The following is an 18,802-nucleotide window of genomic DNA, read 5'->3' as shown; positions in this document are numbered from 1 at the left end:
GTATATACAATAGGTAACCTTCCAATGCCCACAATTGCTGTACTTGATGGAGCTGCCTTAGGAGGAGGCCTAGAAATGGCTCTTGCCTGTGACATTCGTGTGGCTGGTAAGAGACAATGTCATTAAATACTTGGTTAAATCAAGTGTAAAGGGAAACAGTCTAAAAGTTTCCTTCCAATCTTTTGCTCTCTCAAATGTAAAGTTAAAGTATATAATTGTTTAAAAGGATGCCACCTTCAAGAAAAATGTTTTCCATTTTTAAAAATCTGTATAAATGCACAAACTAATGGCTTAAATCATTTCAGCATGCATCATTGATCCATTTATACAACAGATCATTATGATAAAGATGCCGCATCACTCTTTTTATTCTTTCCCCACCACAAAAAAAAGTTTGGCAACACTTCCTTGAAACAGTCCTGCTGTGATACAAAATCAATCTCTTACTCAGTTCTCTGCTCTGTGCTGAAATCTATTTGCAAGTATTTTACGTCTGATTATGGATGATGACATCAGTGAACTAGGTCAAAGAGAGATCTTTGCAACCTCCATAGACGCAATCATACACCCATCTATACAGCTCATACACATCATTGACACGTTAATCTTGCTGTTTATCTTTAAAAATGGTTTATTGTTATGAGTAAAATGGCTGCAGTTTCTCATTAATGTATGTTGATTTGAGAAAAAACCCTGATTTTTATTTATTGTCCCTCATTAGTTTTTTAGATGATATTGAAAGTAACTGAGTCATAGCTAGCCTAAGTCATCACCTTCATTAAATTATCACATTATTTAATGCTGTCAAATATGGGGATGCTGGTTATGAATCAAGAGGGAAACAGTTAATGGTGGAAAAATAAAAAAATTATGGTAATTCTTTGAAATTGGCATGTGTGTTCTTAGAGCTGGGACAGTTATTTGTGCATCTTGCCTCAATTGGTAGCCTCTGAGTCAGAAGCTCATGGGGTCAAGTCCCACTGTTGGCTTGAGCCCATAATCTAAGGTGATACTTCTCTGCAATACTGAGGGAAAGCTGTATTTGTGGAGATGCCTTCTGGAATGAAATTCTAATCCCAGGCCTTGTCCTCCTGTTAGATATCCTGTGGTGATAGTAAAGAAGTGTAGGAAGTTATTCAGTTCTCATGACCAAACCAGTACCATCAAAAATAAATCAACTAAACAGTCATTTCATTCCCTGTGCATAATGTCACGGAACCGTATTTATTTTCTCCTCTGATTAAAACAATGTGCCTTGAAGACAGAGAGAGAAGCTTTTTGATTTCTGAGGTACAGTCTGCCAGCTGCACTTGTTGCCTGGGCAACAACAGGAGAGAGCGGTCATATGGTGTAGTGTAACAATTTAACTGTGTTTAAAAACTGGCTGAATCCAGTTTTGAGAGATACCAGCAAAGCATGCTACTGAAGAAAAGAGCTATTTCTCTCAGCAAAAATTCTACAAGGAGCTACAGGCCAAGATAATTGCCGAAGGAGGAAATAACCCTTTGAAGAGACCATTTGTATTGCTGAAGCAAAGTTACAACTGAGAGACTGTCAGTTTTAAAATTAAAGTTGACCTATTGCTGTTGAAAGAACTGTTTGATGCCTGCTGCAGCCGAAGTGTTTTGGATGTCTATCTGCTAGTTAGGAGACTATTCCATCAAATCTGCGTGGAGACTTCGAGTGGCATTTGATTGATTTTGCATTGGAGTGCCTCACCCATCAGGAACGTAACCCACAAAGACTTATATGCCAGTTATTTATTTATTCTTAAGAAACAGCTAATTATTAAAGCATTAGTTTTTTAAAGAGACCAGTTAAGCATGATTTTTGAGTGTATGTGTGTGAATGGGGATTTTCAGGTTAAATAAGTTATAAGGCCTTTAGATATAGGTTTATCTTAATATTGTTTAAAATTTAGTGTTTAATAAATAGTTAATTTGTTATTGTCTAAAGATACCTGGTTTGGTCTGTTTTATTCTGGGGTTATTAGAGTGTTTAATTGGCTGTTTTCCAGTTGGGTAGTGTCATGCTAGGCCCCCACCTGCCAAGAATGAGGCACATGAATTTTGTCATGAACATTGATTTTCAAACTGTTACTGGAGTGAAGAAAGGACTTGTTAAACAGATCAGCTGTGGCTGGAAAAGACATTTGCATATTAACAGATGGTGATTGGAAGAACAAAGGACCATTCCCTGACACATTCTACTCACAATGGACCTTGATCACCAGGTATTGTGTGTAAAAGGAGGATTCCAGAGACTGCTAAGGTGATACAATCCAAGACATGGTCAAACCAAGTCACATGACTAACCTGCTTCGCAACCTGGGTTTTTCTGAATTGCACAAACAGTTTGAACAGAGAGTGGCTGTTTGCTCCTGGACTGAGAAGATCTCTCCTGTCTGCTCCCATTTCTTTCTCACAAGCCTCTGAATCCACTGAAGACACATGAACCCCAAGAAGGAAAAGTCTCCTACAGTGAACAAGGTTTAAGAAGAATACTGGTCCCCAACGAAAAGCAAGATCTACCTACAATCAAGGACTCTACAGTGAGCTCGAAGAACTGTAACAAAAACTCTTCAGATATCGCCTCAAACTTTTCCACTTTATTTTTCTTTTCTTTTCTGTCTCTATTTGCATGTGTGTATCGTGTGTGCATACTAGCTTGAGTGCGCCATGTATCCATAGGCGTTAACTGAATTAGAGTTTAAGTTTAATAAATTTCAACTTTTCTTCTTTAAACCTAAGAAAGCCTATTTGTGCTGGTTTCCTTGCCTTATAATTGGAAAGCGGTGAATAAGGATTCACCAAGGGGCAGCTAAAAATATGGTGTGTTTAAAAATAAAACCCTGTTACAGTAAGACCAGTTTGACAGCTGAAAGGGAACCCTAGATGTCTTTCTCACCTGGTAGTAACAGAAATGTGGGTGCTAGCGTCCGGAATTGACCCACAGACAAATGAGAAATTGGAAGTGGGAAGCCAAATTGTACCCAATCAAAAAGAGCAAGATTTCAATACAGGTTTTCTTGTGGTTGTGTGTGCTTGAATACTAACATGTATGCAACTGAAGCTAGTAGCTCTCCAAGCAGGGTGAAGTAACTTGGGATAAGTTTAAAAACACTGTCTATGGAAGAGTTGAGGAAAATGGCTGAGCAGTGTGGGATCACTGTCTGTGGCAAGGCTAGGAAGTCTGAACTCCTAAGGCTAGTGGCCAACCATTTTTCCCTTAAATCTGAAGAAGCAGAAACAGGGTTCGAGGTAGACGCAGACAGGATGTTGCTAGCAAAGATACAATTGGAACAAAGGAAATTTGAATTAGAAGACAGGGAAAGAGAAAGCGAGAGAACGAAAAAGGCAGGAGAGGGAGAAAGAAAGAGCCTTCCAGAAGGAACGTGAAGAAGAGAGAGAAAGAATATTCTGGAAAGACTGCGAAGAGAGAGAGTTGAAGCAGCTTGAGTTAACTAGGGGGCAACAGAGTAACCCCAGTGAAAGCATCGCCAATATGAAGGAGCATAATTCAAGGCTGGGTACAGTATTGTTAAAACGAGCTCAACTAATTCCAAAATTCAATGAAGAAGATGCAGAAGAATTTTTGTGTCCTTTGAGAAACTGGCAAGACAGCTAAAATGGCCAGCTGAGACCTGGCCTCTTTTACTACAAAGCAAGCGAACTGGAAAAGCCTATGAGGTTTATTCCCTCTTGCCAGATAAGAGTTAATCAAATTATGAACCAACAAAAAATGCTATCCTCGGGGCATGTGAATTAGTACCCGAAGCCTATCGCCAAAAGTTTAGAACCCTCAAAAAGCAAGTTAATCAAACTTATCTGGCTTTCTTAGCTGGCTTTTGACCAGTGGCTGAGGGCTCTTAAAGTACAGATCAGCTATGAGAATTTCAGGAAAGTAGTTCTGTTAGAGGAATTTTAAAACTCTCTCCCATTCTCCATAAAGACACAAGGCATAGAGCCCAGCAAGTGATCGTTCTGGCCGATGAGTTTGCTTTAATTTATAAGTCAGTTTCCCAGGGGAGAACCTTTCCTAGTCACCCACACAAAATCCGAAAAAGACAAAGGATGGGAAGGTGATAGGAGCCCAAGCAGTCCTGGGAGAGAAAGAAAAGCAGGAGACACAGTGGGTCCTTTTCTAGCCATAAAAGGTGCGGTGAGCAGGAGTGAGACCCGGAGACCTGGGTGCTTCCATTGTAATTAGGCAGGTCATCTAAAAGCTGACTGCTGGAAACTAAAGGGAAAACCTGCAGGGTTAATCAAGGCACACCCATTCAGTGAAGACGGGAACCTGATGGAAAGCACAGCAGAGCAAGCTGTTGCTTTCACTGCAGTAAGAGTGCAACCCCAGGAAGCTTACTGCTGTAAGTGCAGGAAGATTTAATAGGATTCCTGAGGGTTATCAAGGTTTTGTGTCTGAAGGGAAAGTAACACCATACCCCACGAGTGGGGCAAACAAACCCATAGTAATTCTCAGGAACACTGGCCACTAGATCCCTTTTACTGGGAAAAGGCCTGACCTCCCCTCCCACCCCCCAGAGAGTGCAGTGAACACCAGAATGGTGGTGAATGGTATTGGAGGGCACCTGTACACCGGGTGCACCTAGCATGCAACCTAATTTCGGGACCGATAATCGTAGGGATTGTCCCTAGTTTGCTTGTGGACAGGGTTTACCTGCTCCTAGGTAATGATGTGGTGGGGTTGAAGGTGGTAGCCCTCCTAGTAGTGAAAGAAAGACCGCAAGAGGTTAGAGAGACAGGGCCATGGCAGGAGACGGACCCCTGCAGTTTCCCTGAATGTATAGTGGATCAGGCCATGATCAAACCAGCTCCCCCAGAGGAGACTGAATTGGTGCTGCAGGCAGAGGAGCAGGTCTGTTTCTTTGGAAAGTTAGGAGAGCCAGGGAGTGAATTAAATGGATTTTCCCTAGCAGAAGCTCAGCGAGCCAACCCAGTATTGCGAGAGTTGGCACAGGCTGCCCAATCTGAAAGTGAAGCAGAGGGAATCCCTGATTACTACTATTTAAAGAATGAGGTACTGATGATGAAATGGAGTTCTCCTCACAGACCTGAGAGCAAGGAGTGAACAGTAGTTCACCAGTTAGTGGTGCCACAGAGGTACCGGGGAGAAATATTAAGAAGGGCCCACAAGACTACAGTAACTTTGCATGCCAGTATACGAAAGACTAAAGCCTGCATAAGCCAGCAGTTTGACCGACCAAAACTCCACAAAGATGTGGTGGAGTACTGCAGGAATTGCCACGTGTGCCAGATTGAGGGGAAACCCCAACCTACAGTGAAACCTGCACCCATAAGTCCTGTACCAGTGTTAGGAGGACCCTCCAGCAGAGGGCTGGTGAACTGTAAGGGACCCCCGCAGAGAACAAATGGACAGGCCGGCACAAGGCTGGCAAAGGTTTAGAAAGAGAAGGGGAAAAAGTGACCAAGGGGGCAGGTTAAAGGAAATCCAGGAGGAATCCCGGATGAAAACCCTTCCTGTCCAGGCAGCCAATTTAAAAAATGTGGAAAGGTAGAACCCACATCCTCCTTCATAAATGCAGACACTAGAAGCACCCCACCAGAGTTGCTAACAGCCTTTACAGGAACCTGCAGAGACAAAGAAAGACCTCTAGGGGGCATGAAACCGTGAAGGTGATGCCCCACCTAGTCCAAGTGCCAAGGGAAGTACAGTAGAGTTTGCACAAATACCTGCAAGCAGGAGTGTCCCAGAGAAGAAAGGAGAGAGTAGCAATGGTTCCTCCCCCACAGTCAGAAAAAAGAAAACCACCTATCCCCCTAAAGTCAAAAGCCTTTGCATGACTCAGCAAAACACTGAAGGAGAGTTCAGGATAGACCCGCCCACTACTGACTCGTCTGGGAAAAAATTACCTCAGCAGGAACAAAGACCCTAGGCAGCCATGGAAATGGGCAAACGGAAGAGAAACTTCCCCAAAAAAAGAACCATGTGTTTATTGGGATGCCAAAAAAGGGGTGATTTTAATAAGTTTTAGGATTTATGAATGAATGAGAGAAATGCATTATTTTTTCTGTATCTTAGATTTTCTCTCGACCCTTTTAGTGAAATGCACTTTTCTCAAATCACATTTCATTCCGCTGGGTGTGGAGGTGCCATGAAGGAGGCACGCTCATTTAGTCACAAACATTGATTTTTAAACCATTACTGGAGTGAAGAAAGGACTTGTTAAACAGATCAGCCATGGCTGGAAAAGACATTTGCATGTTAACAGTTAGTGATTGGAAGGATAACGGACCATTCCCTGACATATTCAACCCACAATGGACCTTGATCACCAGGTATTGTGTGTAAGAGGAGGATTCCAGAGACTGCTAAGGTGATACAATCCAAGATGTGATCAGACCTAGTCACATGGCTAACTTGCTTGGCAAACTGGGTTTTTCTTTTTAAAGACGGTGTCTTTAAAAATAAAACCCTGTTGCACTAAGACCAGGTGAAGGCTGAAAGGGAACCCTAGACCTCGTTCTCACCTGGTCGTAACAGGTGAGAAAACTTTAATAATATGCTGCGACCTGTGGAGTGGTGGGACTGAATTGACATTGCGTTGCTCCTGCCTTGGTCATAACAATAGGATCTTCCTGTGCCATTCTGGCTACAAAACACTTTTAGGGCATTCTGAAGGGAAAAGAAAACAAGTGTAAATACAGATTGTTTCTTTCTGCTCCATTAAAAATGAGGGTACCTTTAGTAAATAATTTAAAGTGTTTGCGGTAGTTATAAAAATTTGAGTTCAGATGGCTTGATAACTGACCTACGTTTTGCCGATTGTGTTGATATCACCTGCAATTCACTAATTATCTAACTGCTTTTCCAATTATAGCCTTCTATTCGTATATTTGAATGTAAAAATATTGCTTCTATTGTGGAAACAACAATTCCTGTATATCCTGTTTGTCTACATACAGAACACAAGCAACGATTTTTTAAAAAAGGAACCTCACTGATATTTTTACAAATTGTGATAAGCAAGTCGTTAAAAATAAAGTATTACTGCAGTTTGCTGATAGAGCTTTCCTTATACATGTGAAATCGTCATGATTGGTTAGTTACTAACTCGAGCAGAAATTAGGAAATTTCTTCATGAAAGGACATAAATACAAATGTTAACGTTTACTCTGTGACATAGTGAAATGTAACCAATAATTTTAAAAGTATTCCAAATTATTTATCCTTTGATCATGAGTTCACTTCCTCATTGCAGAAAATAGTGAAACATTTCCTGGATAACAATGAGTTCTTTTGAACCATTTCAACATCATTATGCTGACATGGTCCTTTTATAACGCCATGTGTATTATGTACTTGTGGGGCTGATGGCATTAATTAAACTGTTAAACTTGCTTTAACCTTTTCTGTGCTTGGGGTCGCGCTTGTGGACTGAATGGGGGTGTTCCGCAAAGCAGTCACCCAGTCCGCGTTTGGTCTCCCCAGTGTAGAAGAGATCACATCCTGAGCAGCAAGTAGAGTATACTAAATTGAAAGAAGTACAAGTAAATTGCTGTTTCACTTGGAAGAAGTGTTTGGGGCCTTAGATGGTGAGAACTGAGGGGGTTAAAGGGCAGGTGTTGCATCTCTTGCTGTTGCATGGAAAGGGGGTAGGTGTTGAGGGTGAAAGAGGAGTGGACCAGGGTGTCACGGAGGGAATGGTGCCTTCGGAATGCTGAAAGGGGAGGGGTGGCATCACACTAGAGCTGACGGAAATGGTGGAGGAATGATCTGTTGAATACAGAAGCTGGTGGGGTGGAAGGTGAGATCAAGAGGAACCCTATCATGGTTCGGGGAAGGGGTGAGAGCAAAAGTGCGTGAAATAGATTGAACATGGTCGAGGGCCCTGTCAACCATGGTTCGGAGGGAATCTTCGATTGAGGAAAAAGGAAGACATTTTGGAAGTGCCAGTATGGATGGTTGTATTATCCGTAAATGCAACGGAAATGGAGAAGCTGGGAGATTGGAATAGAGTCTCTGCAAGATGTGGGCTGTGAAGAAATGTAGACCAGGTAGCTGTGGGAGTCTGTGGGCTTATAATAAATATTGGTTGAAAGCCTATCCCTAGAAGTGGAGACAGAGAAGACAAGGAAGGGAAAGGAAGAGTTGGAGATAGACCAAGTGAAGGTGAAAGAAGGGTGAAAATTGGAAACGAATTCAATGAAATCTTCCAGTTCAGCCGAGAGCAGGAAGAGGACTGAAAACAGGAATGTTTATATATCCCATAATATCCCACAAAAAGGCAGGCATAGCTAGGACCAATATAGGTACCATCTCCCTTGTGCTAGGTATGACCCCAACCAGTGGAGCGTTTTGCCCCTGATTTCTACTGACTTCAATTTTGCTAGGGCTCCTTGATGCCACATTTAGTCAAATGCTGCCTTGATGTCAATCGCAGCCACTCTCAACTCACCTCTGGAATTCAGCTGTTTTGTCCATGTTTGGACCAAGGTTGTAATGAGGTCTGAAGTTGCGTGGCCCCGGCAGAATCCAAATTGAGCATCGGTGAGCAGGTTGCTGTGTGTAAGTGCTGCTTGACAGCACTGTCAACGACCCCTTCCCTCTCTTGCTGGTGATTGAGAATAGACTGATGGGGTGGAAGTTGGCTGGATTAGATTTTTTTCCTGCTTTTTGAGGACAGGATATACCTGGGTAATTTTCCACATTGTCTGGTGGATGCTCACATTGTAGCTGTACTGGAATAGCTTGGCTAGAGTTGCGGCTAGTTCTGGAGTACAAGTCTTCAGTACTAAAGTCGGGATGTTGTCAGGGCCCATAGTCTTTGCTGTTTCCAGTGCCTTCAACCATTTCCTGATGTCATGTAAAGTGAATTGAATTGTCTGAAGACTGGCATCTATGATGGTTGGGACCGCAGGAGGAACTGAGATGGAACTCAGCACATCTGGCTGAAGATGATTGCAAATGTTTCAATCTTGTCTTTTGCACTGACGTACTGGGCTGTTAAATCTTTGAGGACGGGGATGTTTTTGGCACCTCCTTCTCCTGCTAATTGTTTAATTGTCCCCCACCATTCACGACTGGATGTTGCGGGAATGCAGAGCTTTGATCTGAACTGTTGGTTGTGGGATCATTTCGCTCTGTCCATAGCATGCTGCTTCCGCTGTTTAGAATTCATGCAATTGTGTTGTAACTTCACCAGGTTGACATCTCATCTTTAGGTATGCCTAGTGCTGCTCCTGGCATGCTCTCTTACACTCCTTATTGAAACAAGGTTGGTCTCCTGGCTTGATGGTAATAGTAGAGTGGGGATATGCCAGGCCACATAGGGTGCAGGAGTTCCTCAGGATAATGTCCTAGACCCAACCATCTTTAGCTACTTCATCAATGACCTTTGGTCCAGAAGTGGGGATATTTGAAGGTTGCACGGTGTTCAGTACCATTCACAGCTCTTCAGATACTGAAGCAGTCTGGGCCTGCATGCAGCAAGATTCAACATTCAGGTTAGAGCTGTTAAGTGGCAAGTAACATTCATGCCACAGAAGTACCCGGTAATTACCATCTCCAACAAAAGAGAATCTAACCACATTCCCTTGGCATTCAATGGCATTACCATTGCTGAATCCCCCACCATCAACCTCCTGGGGGTTACCGTTAATCAGAAATTTAACTGGACCAGTCATACAAATACTGTGGCTTTTCAGAAGGTAAGAGGCTGGGAATTCTGAGGTGACTAACTCACCTCCTGACTCTCCCAAGCCCTTCTGCCATCTAGAAGGCATAGGTCAGGAGTGTGATGGAATACTGTCCACTTGCCTAGATGAGTGCAGCTCCAACAACACAAAGTTACAGATTGTGGTTGAATATAAATCTGCTGCTGATGGCCCAAAGCTCCTCATGGATGCCCAGTTTTGACATACTAGATCTGTTCTGAGTCTATCCTAATTACAGGCCAGTCAGCCTAACCTCAATGGTGGGAAAATTATTGGAAAAAATTCTGAGTGACAAGATAAATCGTCCTTTCGAAAGACACTGATTAATCAAAGACAATCAGCATGAATTTGTTAATGGATGGTTGTTTCTGACCAACATGATTGAATTTCTTGAGGAAGTAACAAGGAAAGTCGCCAAGGGTAGTGCATTTGATGTAGCCCATATGAAGTTTAGCAATGAGAACAGAAAGTGCCAGAAATACTCAACAGGTCTGACAGCATCTGTGGCGAGAGAAACAGAGTTAACGTTTCAGGTCTGCGACCCTTCATCAGAACAGGATTTTAGCAAGGCCTTTTATAAGGTCCCACTTGGCAGACTGGTCACAAAAGTAAAAGCCCATGGGATCCAAGGCAAAGTGGCAGGTTGGATCCAAAATTGGCTCAGGCAGGTGTGACAGAAACCACACGGGCCAAATGGAAACATATTCATTTCGTCAGATAGAACACTACTTGAACTTTTTACTGGACATTGGATGTAACTTATTTAAAAGGACCACAGAGCTGAACAGCTGAAACATGGCTGCACATTTGCATTCTGAGAGACAGTTGAATAGAGAGACAATGGAAGTACTGACTAATTCAATTAACAAGATTGGTCTGGGCAATCATAATAATCAACCTTCTTTATGTAAGAGCCAGCACTCTTCCCTCGCCGTTCCCTCTACCCTCCCCCCCCCCCCCCCCTCATCCCCACCGCCCCACCAAATGTGTCTAGGAAGCTTTGAAGAATCAATAACCCTCGCAGACGATGCTGTTTCAAATGAAGAGCTGGTCACATGACATGCCTGCTGACCAGACTGGGAACTGATTGAATTGTGCCATACAGAAAGGTTTGGGGCAGACTGCAATTTGAAGACCAAAGAGAAGGAAGGTACCTCTCTCTCTCAAGCAAAGTCCCAGAGATCCACGGAAACAGTTTAAGCCGCAAGACAGAGGACCTCTTCAGCCTTCTGGTACCAGAGAAACAAGTTTGAAAATGTGCACTGGGCCCCAGTGAGAGCTGCAAAACTTCAACTCTAATCAAGAACTTTACAGCAAAACTGAAGACAGTAACTGAATTCCATTTACTACTCCAACGCCCCCCCCCCCCCCCTCCCCTTTATTCTTTCTCTCCCCCTGTATCTATTTGTGTGTGTGTGTTCTCTCTTTTGCATGCGAACATGGTTGCGTTGTGTATTTTAGTAATTTTAACTGAATTTGAGTGATGAGGTTAATAAACTTATATCTTTCTTGTTTAAACCTAAGGAAACCTGTCTGATTGGTTCATTTACAATTACAATTTAAAGATTAGTGAGCAAGGACTCGCTGAGGGGGTAAGCTAAAAACACCATGTTTTAAAAGTTAAACCCTGTTACGGCCAAACCAGGAAAGGGGCCGGAGGAGAGCCTGAGACCCCTTCCTCACCCGATCGTAACACAGGAAGCAAAGGTTAATGGTCAATGGGTGTTTTTTGTGACTGCAAGGCTCTTTCGATTGGGGTTCTGCAGGGCTCAGTACTAGGTCCCTTGTTTTTTGTGGTATGTATCAATGATTTGGTTTGAATGTAAGAGGTATGGTTAAGAAGTTTGCAGACGCTACAGAAATGGCCGTGTGGTTGATAATGATGAAGAAAGCTTACAGACTGCAGGAAGATATCAATGAACTAGTCAGGTGGGTGGAACAGTGGCAAATGGAGTTCAGTCTGGAAAAATGTGAGGTAATGCATTTGGGGGAAGGTTAACGAGAATAGACAACAAATGGTAGGATACTAAGAAGTGTAGAGGAACAGAGCGACCTTGAAGTGCATGTCCACAGATCCCTGAAGATGACTGGATAGGTAGATAAGGTGGTCAAGAAGGCATACGGGATACTTGTCTTTATTGGTGACGCATAGAATACAAGAACAGAGATGTTATGCTAGAACTGTGTAAAACACTAGGTCACAGCTTGAGTACTGTGTGCAGTTCTAGTCACCACACTATAGGAAATATGTGATTGCACTAGAGAGGGTACAGAGGAGCTTTAAGAGGATGTTGCCTGGACTGGAGACTTTTAATTATGAGGAAAGTTTGGATAGGCTAGGGTTGTTTTCTTTGGAACAGTGGAGGCTGAGGGGAGACCTAAATGAAGTGTACTAAATTATGAGGGGTCTAGATGGAGTGGGTAGGATGGCCCTATTCCCCTTGGTTGACGTGCTCATGACTGGGGGCATAGACTTAGGTTAAGAGGTAGGAGATTTAGAGAGGATTCAAAGGCAATTTTCTTCACCCAGAGGATGGTGGGGATTGGGAGCCAACTGCCTGAAAGAGTGGTAGAGGCAGAAACCCTCATACCATTTAAAAAGTACTTGGATATGCACTTGAAGTCCCATAACCTACAAGGCGATGGACCAAAAGCTGGAAAATGGGAATAGGCTGGATGGATCCTTGTTGGCTGGTGCATACACGATAGGTCAAATGGCCTCCTTTCTGCTGTATATTTCTGTGAATCTATCCAATTGAGTACTGTGGTGTCCTCAGTGTGAAGATGCAACTTAGTCTTCACAAAGACTGTGCGATGATCAGTCTTATCAATACTGTCGTGGACAGATGCATTTGCGATAGGCAGATTGGTGAGGATGAGGCCAAGTAGGTTTTTCCCTCATGTTGGTTCTCTCACCACCTGTCACAGGTTGCATCCTTCAGGGCTTGGCCGGCGCAGTCAGTGGTGGTGCTGCCGATCCACTCTTGGTCATTGAAGTTCCCCCAAACAGAGTACATTCAGTGCCCTTGCTACCCTCAGTTTCCTCTTTCAAGTGGTGCTCAACATGGAGGAGCACTGATTCATCAGCTGAGGGAGGATGGTAGGTGGTGATCAGCAGGAAGTTTCCTTGTCCATGTTTGACTTGATGCTATGAGATTTCATGGGATCCAGAGACGATGTTGAGGACTCTCAGGACCACTTCCTCCTGTCTGTATACCACTGTGCTGCCAGGGATGGAACGGAGGATTCTGAGACAGTGGCTGTAACTAATGATAATGTTTATTGGAGGAACTGAAGGGCAGTCTTTATTTGTAATTGTGTTCATCTAATTTTGTCACTACTTTGGTGAGCAAATAGCATTTTGTCCATGAGAGATGCTGTTGTTTCTGTATTTTAGAATCCAGAACCTGTTTTAACAGCCTGTCAAGGTGAAGAAACTAGTCTTAGCTACCTACTCTTAATCTCTCTGTCTCTTCCTGTCCCACTCTGCTTTTCTGTTTTACATGACTCTTCTGAAGTACTATCTGCTCCGTTCTAGAAAATTCTCCTGATTTGGAGATCACTGCCCTTTTGTTGGCTGGCATGCATTCAGACACATATTACAAGCAGGTGGAGAAGTTGCACGAACACTGACCATCAAGGGTTAAATTGTCTTGTGATAATAGCAGTGTGATAAATGGTCCGTCTCCCTATTGCAGATTTTTCTACTGCCTCACCTGAATTACTACAATAACAATCCTCTCCTTGAGTTTCATGGTTTATTGGATGAATTTGCACTCCTGGCATAGTGTGAATCCACAGAGGTCATTTGATAAGGTCCATCTACCACCCCATGACATGGTGTAGCTAGCTCTATTCTGTCAACAAAAGTAATTCGCATTGGCATTACACACTATTTTGCTTTTTAGCTAGCTAATGCAGTTGTGTTGCTCTCCATTGATGTTTATATGCTTAGCTACTTTATTTATAGGGAGAAATGTGTTTTAAATTGGACTCTGTTTTGATGGCATTCGATTGGCTATGCACTTTATATATAGATGAATTGCCCCCATGTCTGTGGCTGAGTCAATAATTTTATCAAATATCTGTGGTGCAACATGTCAGTGCCTATCCTTGCCAGTAACATTGCCACTATGGTACCATCCCTGTATTATTAATACGGCAGACTTTTAACATCTAGGAAGATCTCTGTGGAAAAGTGGAAAACCTTACAGTCTTGCTGGGAAGGCACAGTACATGAAAGGTAGTCTTTGTACATTGCCAGATTTACAAAGAGAAGAGGAAATGAATATTCTGAAAATCAAGACATTTTAGTTAAGACAAAAAGGGATACAGAACTGAACTTGTTTCTATTAAAGAAAAAAGATTGAGAAGATATGTTACAGGTTTTTAAAATCCTGAAATAAATAAAAAATGTCTGGATTATTATGTGCAATGTGCAAACTGTATTTAAATACACTTCATAAACTCTAAACAAGACTTGAAACAAAACTTTGAGTTATGTTTTGTGAAGTGGAAAAGGGAAGACTTACACCTGTCTAGTGCCTTATTACATCTTTCAAAAATGCTTCAAATACAGGAAAGACCTTGGCAAAATCCCACAAAACATCAATGAAAGTGGCCAATTGTTCTGTTTCGGTCGTGGTGTTTGAGGGAAGAATGTTGATGAAGCCAGACGATTGTTGGGAGAAACCTATGCCTTCTTCAGATAATAGCATGAGATTTTTGTCATTTACTTGAATCACTGAAACAGGCAAATGTTGGTTTTAAGTTTTTGTCCAAAGAATAATGCTTTGAAAATGTAGCACTCCTTCATTACTGTGCTGAAGTCTAGATTATGTCCTCAAGCTGTGAAGTGAAGCTTGAACTCACAATCTTCTGATTCACAGGTTGTGTCATGAGCAGTGGATATGAGAGAAAAGTTACAAAACTTTCTGTGTGTAAATGAAATGGATTGAATAGAGACTACTGAATTACACATGATATATGGAAAGAAAGATTTGATCAGCTGAATGCCCTTTCTCATTCTGTGAATCTTATGTTTTCTTTAATTTAAAAAAAAGACCTAAAATTCAGTGCTGAGGCGATGGAGGCTGTTACTACTGCAGATCTAATCCCATAAATCTGCTAAATTGACCTGAGATTTAACAGCGACTTTCTGCCCACACATCATGTTCTGCAGTCTGCTAAGGTTAAGCATAACATGAGTTTACAATAATACACTCAGGCGGACACATTTATAAATAGCAATCAAAGAGGCAAAAAAAAAAATCAATGCAAGTACAAAAGTGTGAATGTAGTGTCAGGTTGCTTTTAATTTTTGGTATTTGCTGAGGAAATTTCAGAACTGGAATGTCTAACAGTAAAAAGAAGAAATGTGAATATTTTAAAGAATTAATGCACTATTTATTTAAAATGATTGAAAATTTAGTTAAAAAGGTAGTTGTAGAATGTTCTCTTAAACTCTGGGGTCTAATCCATTATTCAAAATTCATAGATAAAGGTTAATTGTTATTTTTGAATATATTTCAGGTGACATTAGGGTTCCACTCTCCTATGCTCCCAGCAGGGAACACCACTTTCAGAGAGCATGTTGCAGGTGTGCAGCCTGTGATTTTCTGCCCAAAAATCACAGATTCTGTGCATGTGATGTTCTCTGCGCACACACCATTACCTGCTGAGAGCATGGAATCTATTACAACTTATCATTTGAATCAAATTCAATCTACAATAGTAAAAATGCACTTTACAGGTAATTATGTGGTAATCTATCAGCCTTAAGACAGGTAGCCCCTCAACCATGCATGTGCGTTACATTTATAGAAGTATGGAGAAACAGCAGTAGCAATTCAAATCAATGTATTGTATTCTTTTTATGGGTCATTTAAAATACAGGCATTTGGAATTTTGGAGTTGGCCATTTAGCCCCTTGAACCTGTTCTGCCATTCAGTGAGATCATGGCCAGGTGAGAGGCTGATGTGCAGAGCACTTCTCAAAGAGTGCTTTCTGTGCTTAACAGGTGATTGCCACTTTTTGGAAGTTGCTTCACTTGTCTTGCCCTTTAGTCACCTTCAGTTGCACTTCCACTCAGTGATAATTTTAAATTAATGCCCCTGTTTAGCCTTTTTGTTTATTTCATCAAAACTCTTCATACTTTTAGAAATCTATATTAAAACTTTTATCTATTACACATTGTCTGGATTGGAAGTGTATCAAGGTCGTCTTTATTCTTCAAATTATACAGAATCTCCATGTGATATTATTCCACCCATCCACAGTTTAATTCTGGTACACTAGGGAGCGGGTTTAGTGTTGAGCAGTAATTAGTTCCAGTTTAACTTCACATCAAATCAAAGTGGTTCAGTGCTGCAGTTACGGCAGTTTTATGTAGTGTGGAAGTGGACAATGTGCAGCACCGTCCATCCATAAATCATGGCCATGTTTTTTGTGTTAATATTTAGCAGATGGTTTCTCAGAACCTATCAATTCAGGCTACACTATTATAGTTGTTGGAGGATCCAACAAGTTGAAGAATGAAGGCCCTACAAGGTGATTAAGTTTTCAGTACTGTTGAAAAATTAGTATGTAAAACATGTATCTGAGCAATGTGTATTTCTGCTCTTTATTTTACAGCTACCTCTGCAAAAATGGGACTTGTTGAAACCAAGTTGGCAATCATTCCAGGTGCAGGTATGGACTCATACAATCGACCCTGTTTCCAGGATTATATTCTAAATCAATGTATTTTACCAACAAAGTGGATGTGTTTGATTGAAGAATGCTCCAGTGTCTGCTCTGGTTCAATTTCTACTTGTCCACTTTTATGAATGGAAATTAGCACCACTCGCAGATCTGGCCCTGAGAACTGATGGCAGCTCCTATTTACTGCTGTTGCTCCACCATTTCACAGTATTTGTGAGATCAGGAATTTACATTGCAGCATGCAGTAGTGTTCAATCTACTGGAGCAGGAGCAACAAATAGGAGCTTGGACTAGCACTTGGAGCGCAGGTGGGGGTGGAGGGGATGTAGGGGAAGATCACTCTTTGAACTGAGTAGGGAGGTGGATTGAAATGGTGAGATGGGAGAAGTGTACCAGCATGATCTGAGGAGGAACAATTAATACTAGCATGAAGGAGGGGGTATGCAAGAAGAACAACTTGAGCTCTAGCAAGGGCATAGGGAGAGAGCACCAGTTTGAACTAGAGGCACGGGAAACAGGAGAAGAATGCCAGCATAAACTGAGAAGGGAGGGGTGAAGAAGAGTGCCAGTAAGAAACAGGGGGGGAGAGGGATTGGTTGGCGGGGGTGGTGGTGGTGTCAAGTTAAGAGTGCCAGCTTGACCTGTGTGGTGAGAAGGGGGAAGTATACTTCCATGTCACAGTGACAACCTTGTAAACAATTTTAAACTGATTTGGTTAGTGGCTTTATAGATAACACATGGTCCATGTGATCTCCTGGACTGGTTTTGATTGCCTGAAGGGGTCGGAGTGGAATATTCCAGAGTATTTTTTCCCCTTATTATCCCTGGGTCTTTCTGTGGTCTTCAAATTTGTATGTTTGTATTTAGCAACAGAGTGTGAACACCTAACCACCATAGCTTGCAATTATTACAAAAGAAATGAAAGAACATCCCACAATTTCTACAACAATTTTCCAGTGTACAATTTTAAGCATACATACAGTTTAGGTTATGACTAACTCTAACTGGCTTTGCTGGTGGCTGTAAAGATAACTGCTGCTTTGAAGTATCATGCCACTGGTTCTTTCTAAGCAGCCGCAGGAGATACCTGCTGAATCTCCCAACCTACAATGCATAGTTCCATCATGTGAGCCATGCATGTTTTGTTTGCCTTTGCCAAGCAATTCATATATCTCGTCATGAAAAACATATAACAGTCAGTCTGGAGTCCTTAAAATGCAGGTCAAATGGACTCTACGCCCTATTATTGCCCTGTTCATGGACTGAAAGATGTTCTACTCCATAAGTGGGTGCTTTTGTGACCTTGGCATTGATAATGCAGTGAATACTCATTACTCTGTATTGCCTTGATTTATTCATTTTATGCTAATCCACGGTGTCACCATTACTTCAAGAACCAGGAAATCTGGATGGACAGCTGTTGGGGAACCAATGCTCATCATTGGAGCCTTGACTGTTTATCCCATTGGTGAACACCTGAAGAGTGACAGAATGAAGTACACACTGCTTGAAGTAAAAGTTTAAATGCCTTGCCTGACAAGGGAATGTTGTAGTACGACCTGACCAAGTTGTCAAATTTATGGTTGCATGTTACATAATTTTGTTCCTTAAAAAGGCCTTGCCATGGAGCAAGTAGAAGATGGGCAGCAGCAACCAGAGACAGAAGACAATCCAACCCGCAGACAGTTGACGTATCTGGCATAAGGGAGGGTCATAAGGAAAGATCTAATAAAGAACATTTAGTTAAGTGCCTGCCACATGCAATGCACAAAAGTCACAATGATAGAATCATAGAAAGTTTAAGGCACAGAAAGAGGCCACTTGGCCCATCATGTCTGTGCGGCCAAACACGATCCAACTATTCTAATCCCACCTTCCAGCATTTGGTCCGTAGCCCACAGATTATGGCACTTGAGGTGCATATCCAGACTCCTTTTGAAAGAGTTTAGGGTCTCTGCCTCAACTACCCTTTCAGGCAGTGAGTTCCAGACCCCCACCACCCTCTGGGTGAAAAAGTTTTTCCTCATCGCCCTCTAATTGTTCTACCAATCACTTTAAATCTATGCCGCCTTGTCACTGAGGTCTCTGCTAAGGTGAATAGACCCTTCACCTCCACTTTATCCAGGCCCCTCACAATTTTGTACGTCTCAATCAAATCTCCCCTCAGCTTTCTCTGTTCCAATGAGAACAACCCCAACCTACCCGATCTTTCCTCACAGCTGCATTTTTCCAGTCCTGGCAACATCCTTGTAAATCTCCTCTGTACCCTCTCTAGTGCAATTACATCCTTTCTGTAATGAGGTGACCAGAACTGCACACAGTATTCAAGTTGTGGCCTAGCAAATGAGTTGTACAGTTCCAGCATAATTTCCCTGCTCTTATATTCCATACCTCAGCTAAT

At 42.1% G+C, this 18,802-nt stretch overlaps 1 protein-coding gene across 3 annotated transcripts in view; it reads left to right on the top strand.

Annotated features, from left to right (window-relative positions):
- Nucleotides 1-18,802, top strand: part of auh (AU RNA binding protein/enoyl-CoA hydratase) — a 301,138-nt gene that overhangs the window by 165,604 nt on the left and 116,732 nt on the right. For all 3 annotated transcript variants that reach the window (XM_068030150.1, XM_068030149.1, XM_068030151.1), the window contains 2 exons: nt 14-106; nt 16,333-16,389. In XM_068030150.1, the coding sequence (XP_067886251.1) occupies nt 14-106; nt 16,333-16,389 (150 nt within the window). The remainder of the gene's footprint in view (nt 1-13; nt 107-16,332; nt 16,390-18,802) is intronic.

The sequence above is a fragment of the Heterodontus francisci genome, chromosome 4, assembly GCF_036365525.1.
Source record: "Heterodontus francisci isolate sHetFra1 chromosome 4, sHetFra1.hap1, whole genome shotgun sequence".
NCBI classification, from domain to species: domain Eukaryota; kingdom Metazoa; phylum Chordata; class Chondrichthyes; order Heterodontiformes; family Heterodontidae; genus Heterodontus; species Heterodontus francisci.
The sequence above is the reverse complement of the archived record's forward strand: the minus strand, read 5'-3'. Positions and strand labels throughout refer to the sequence as shown.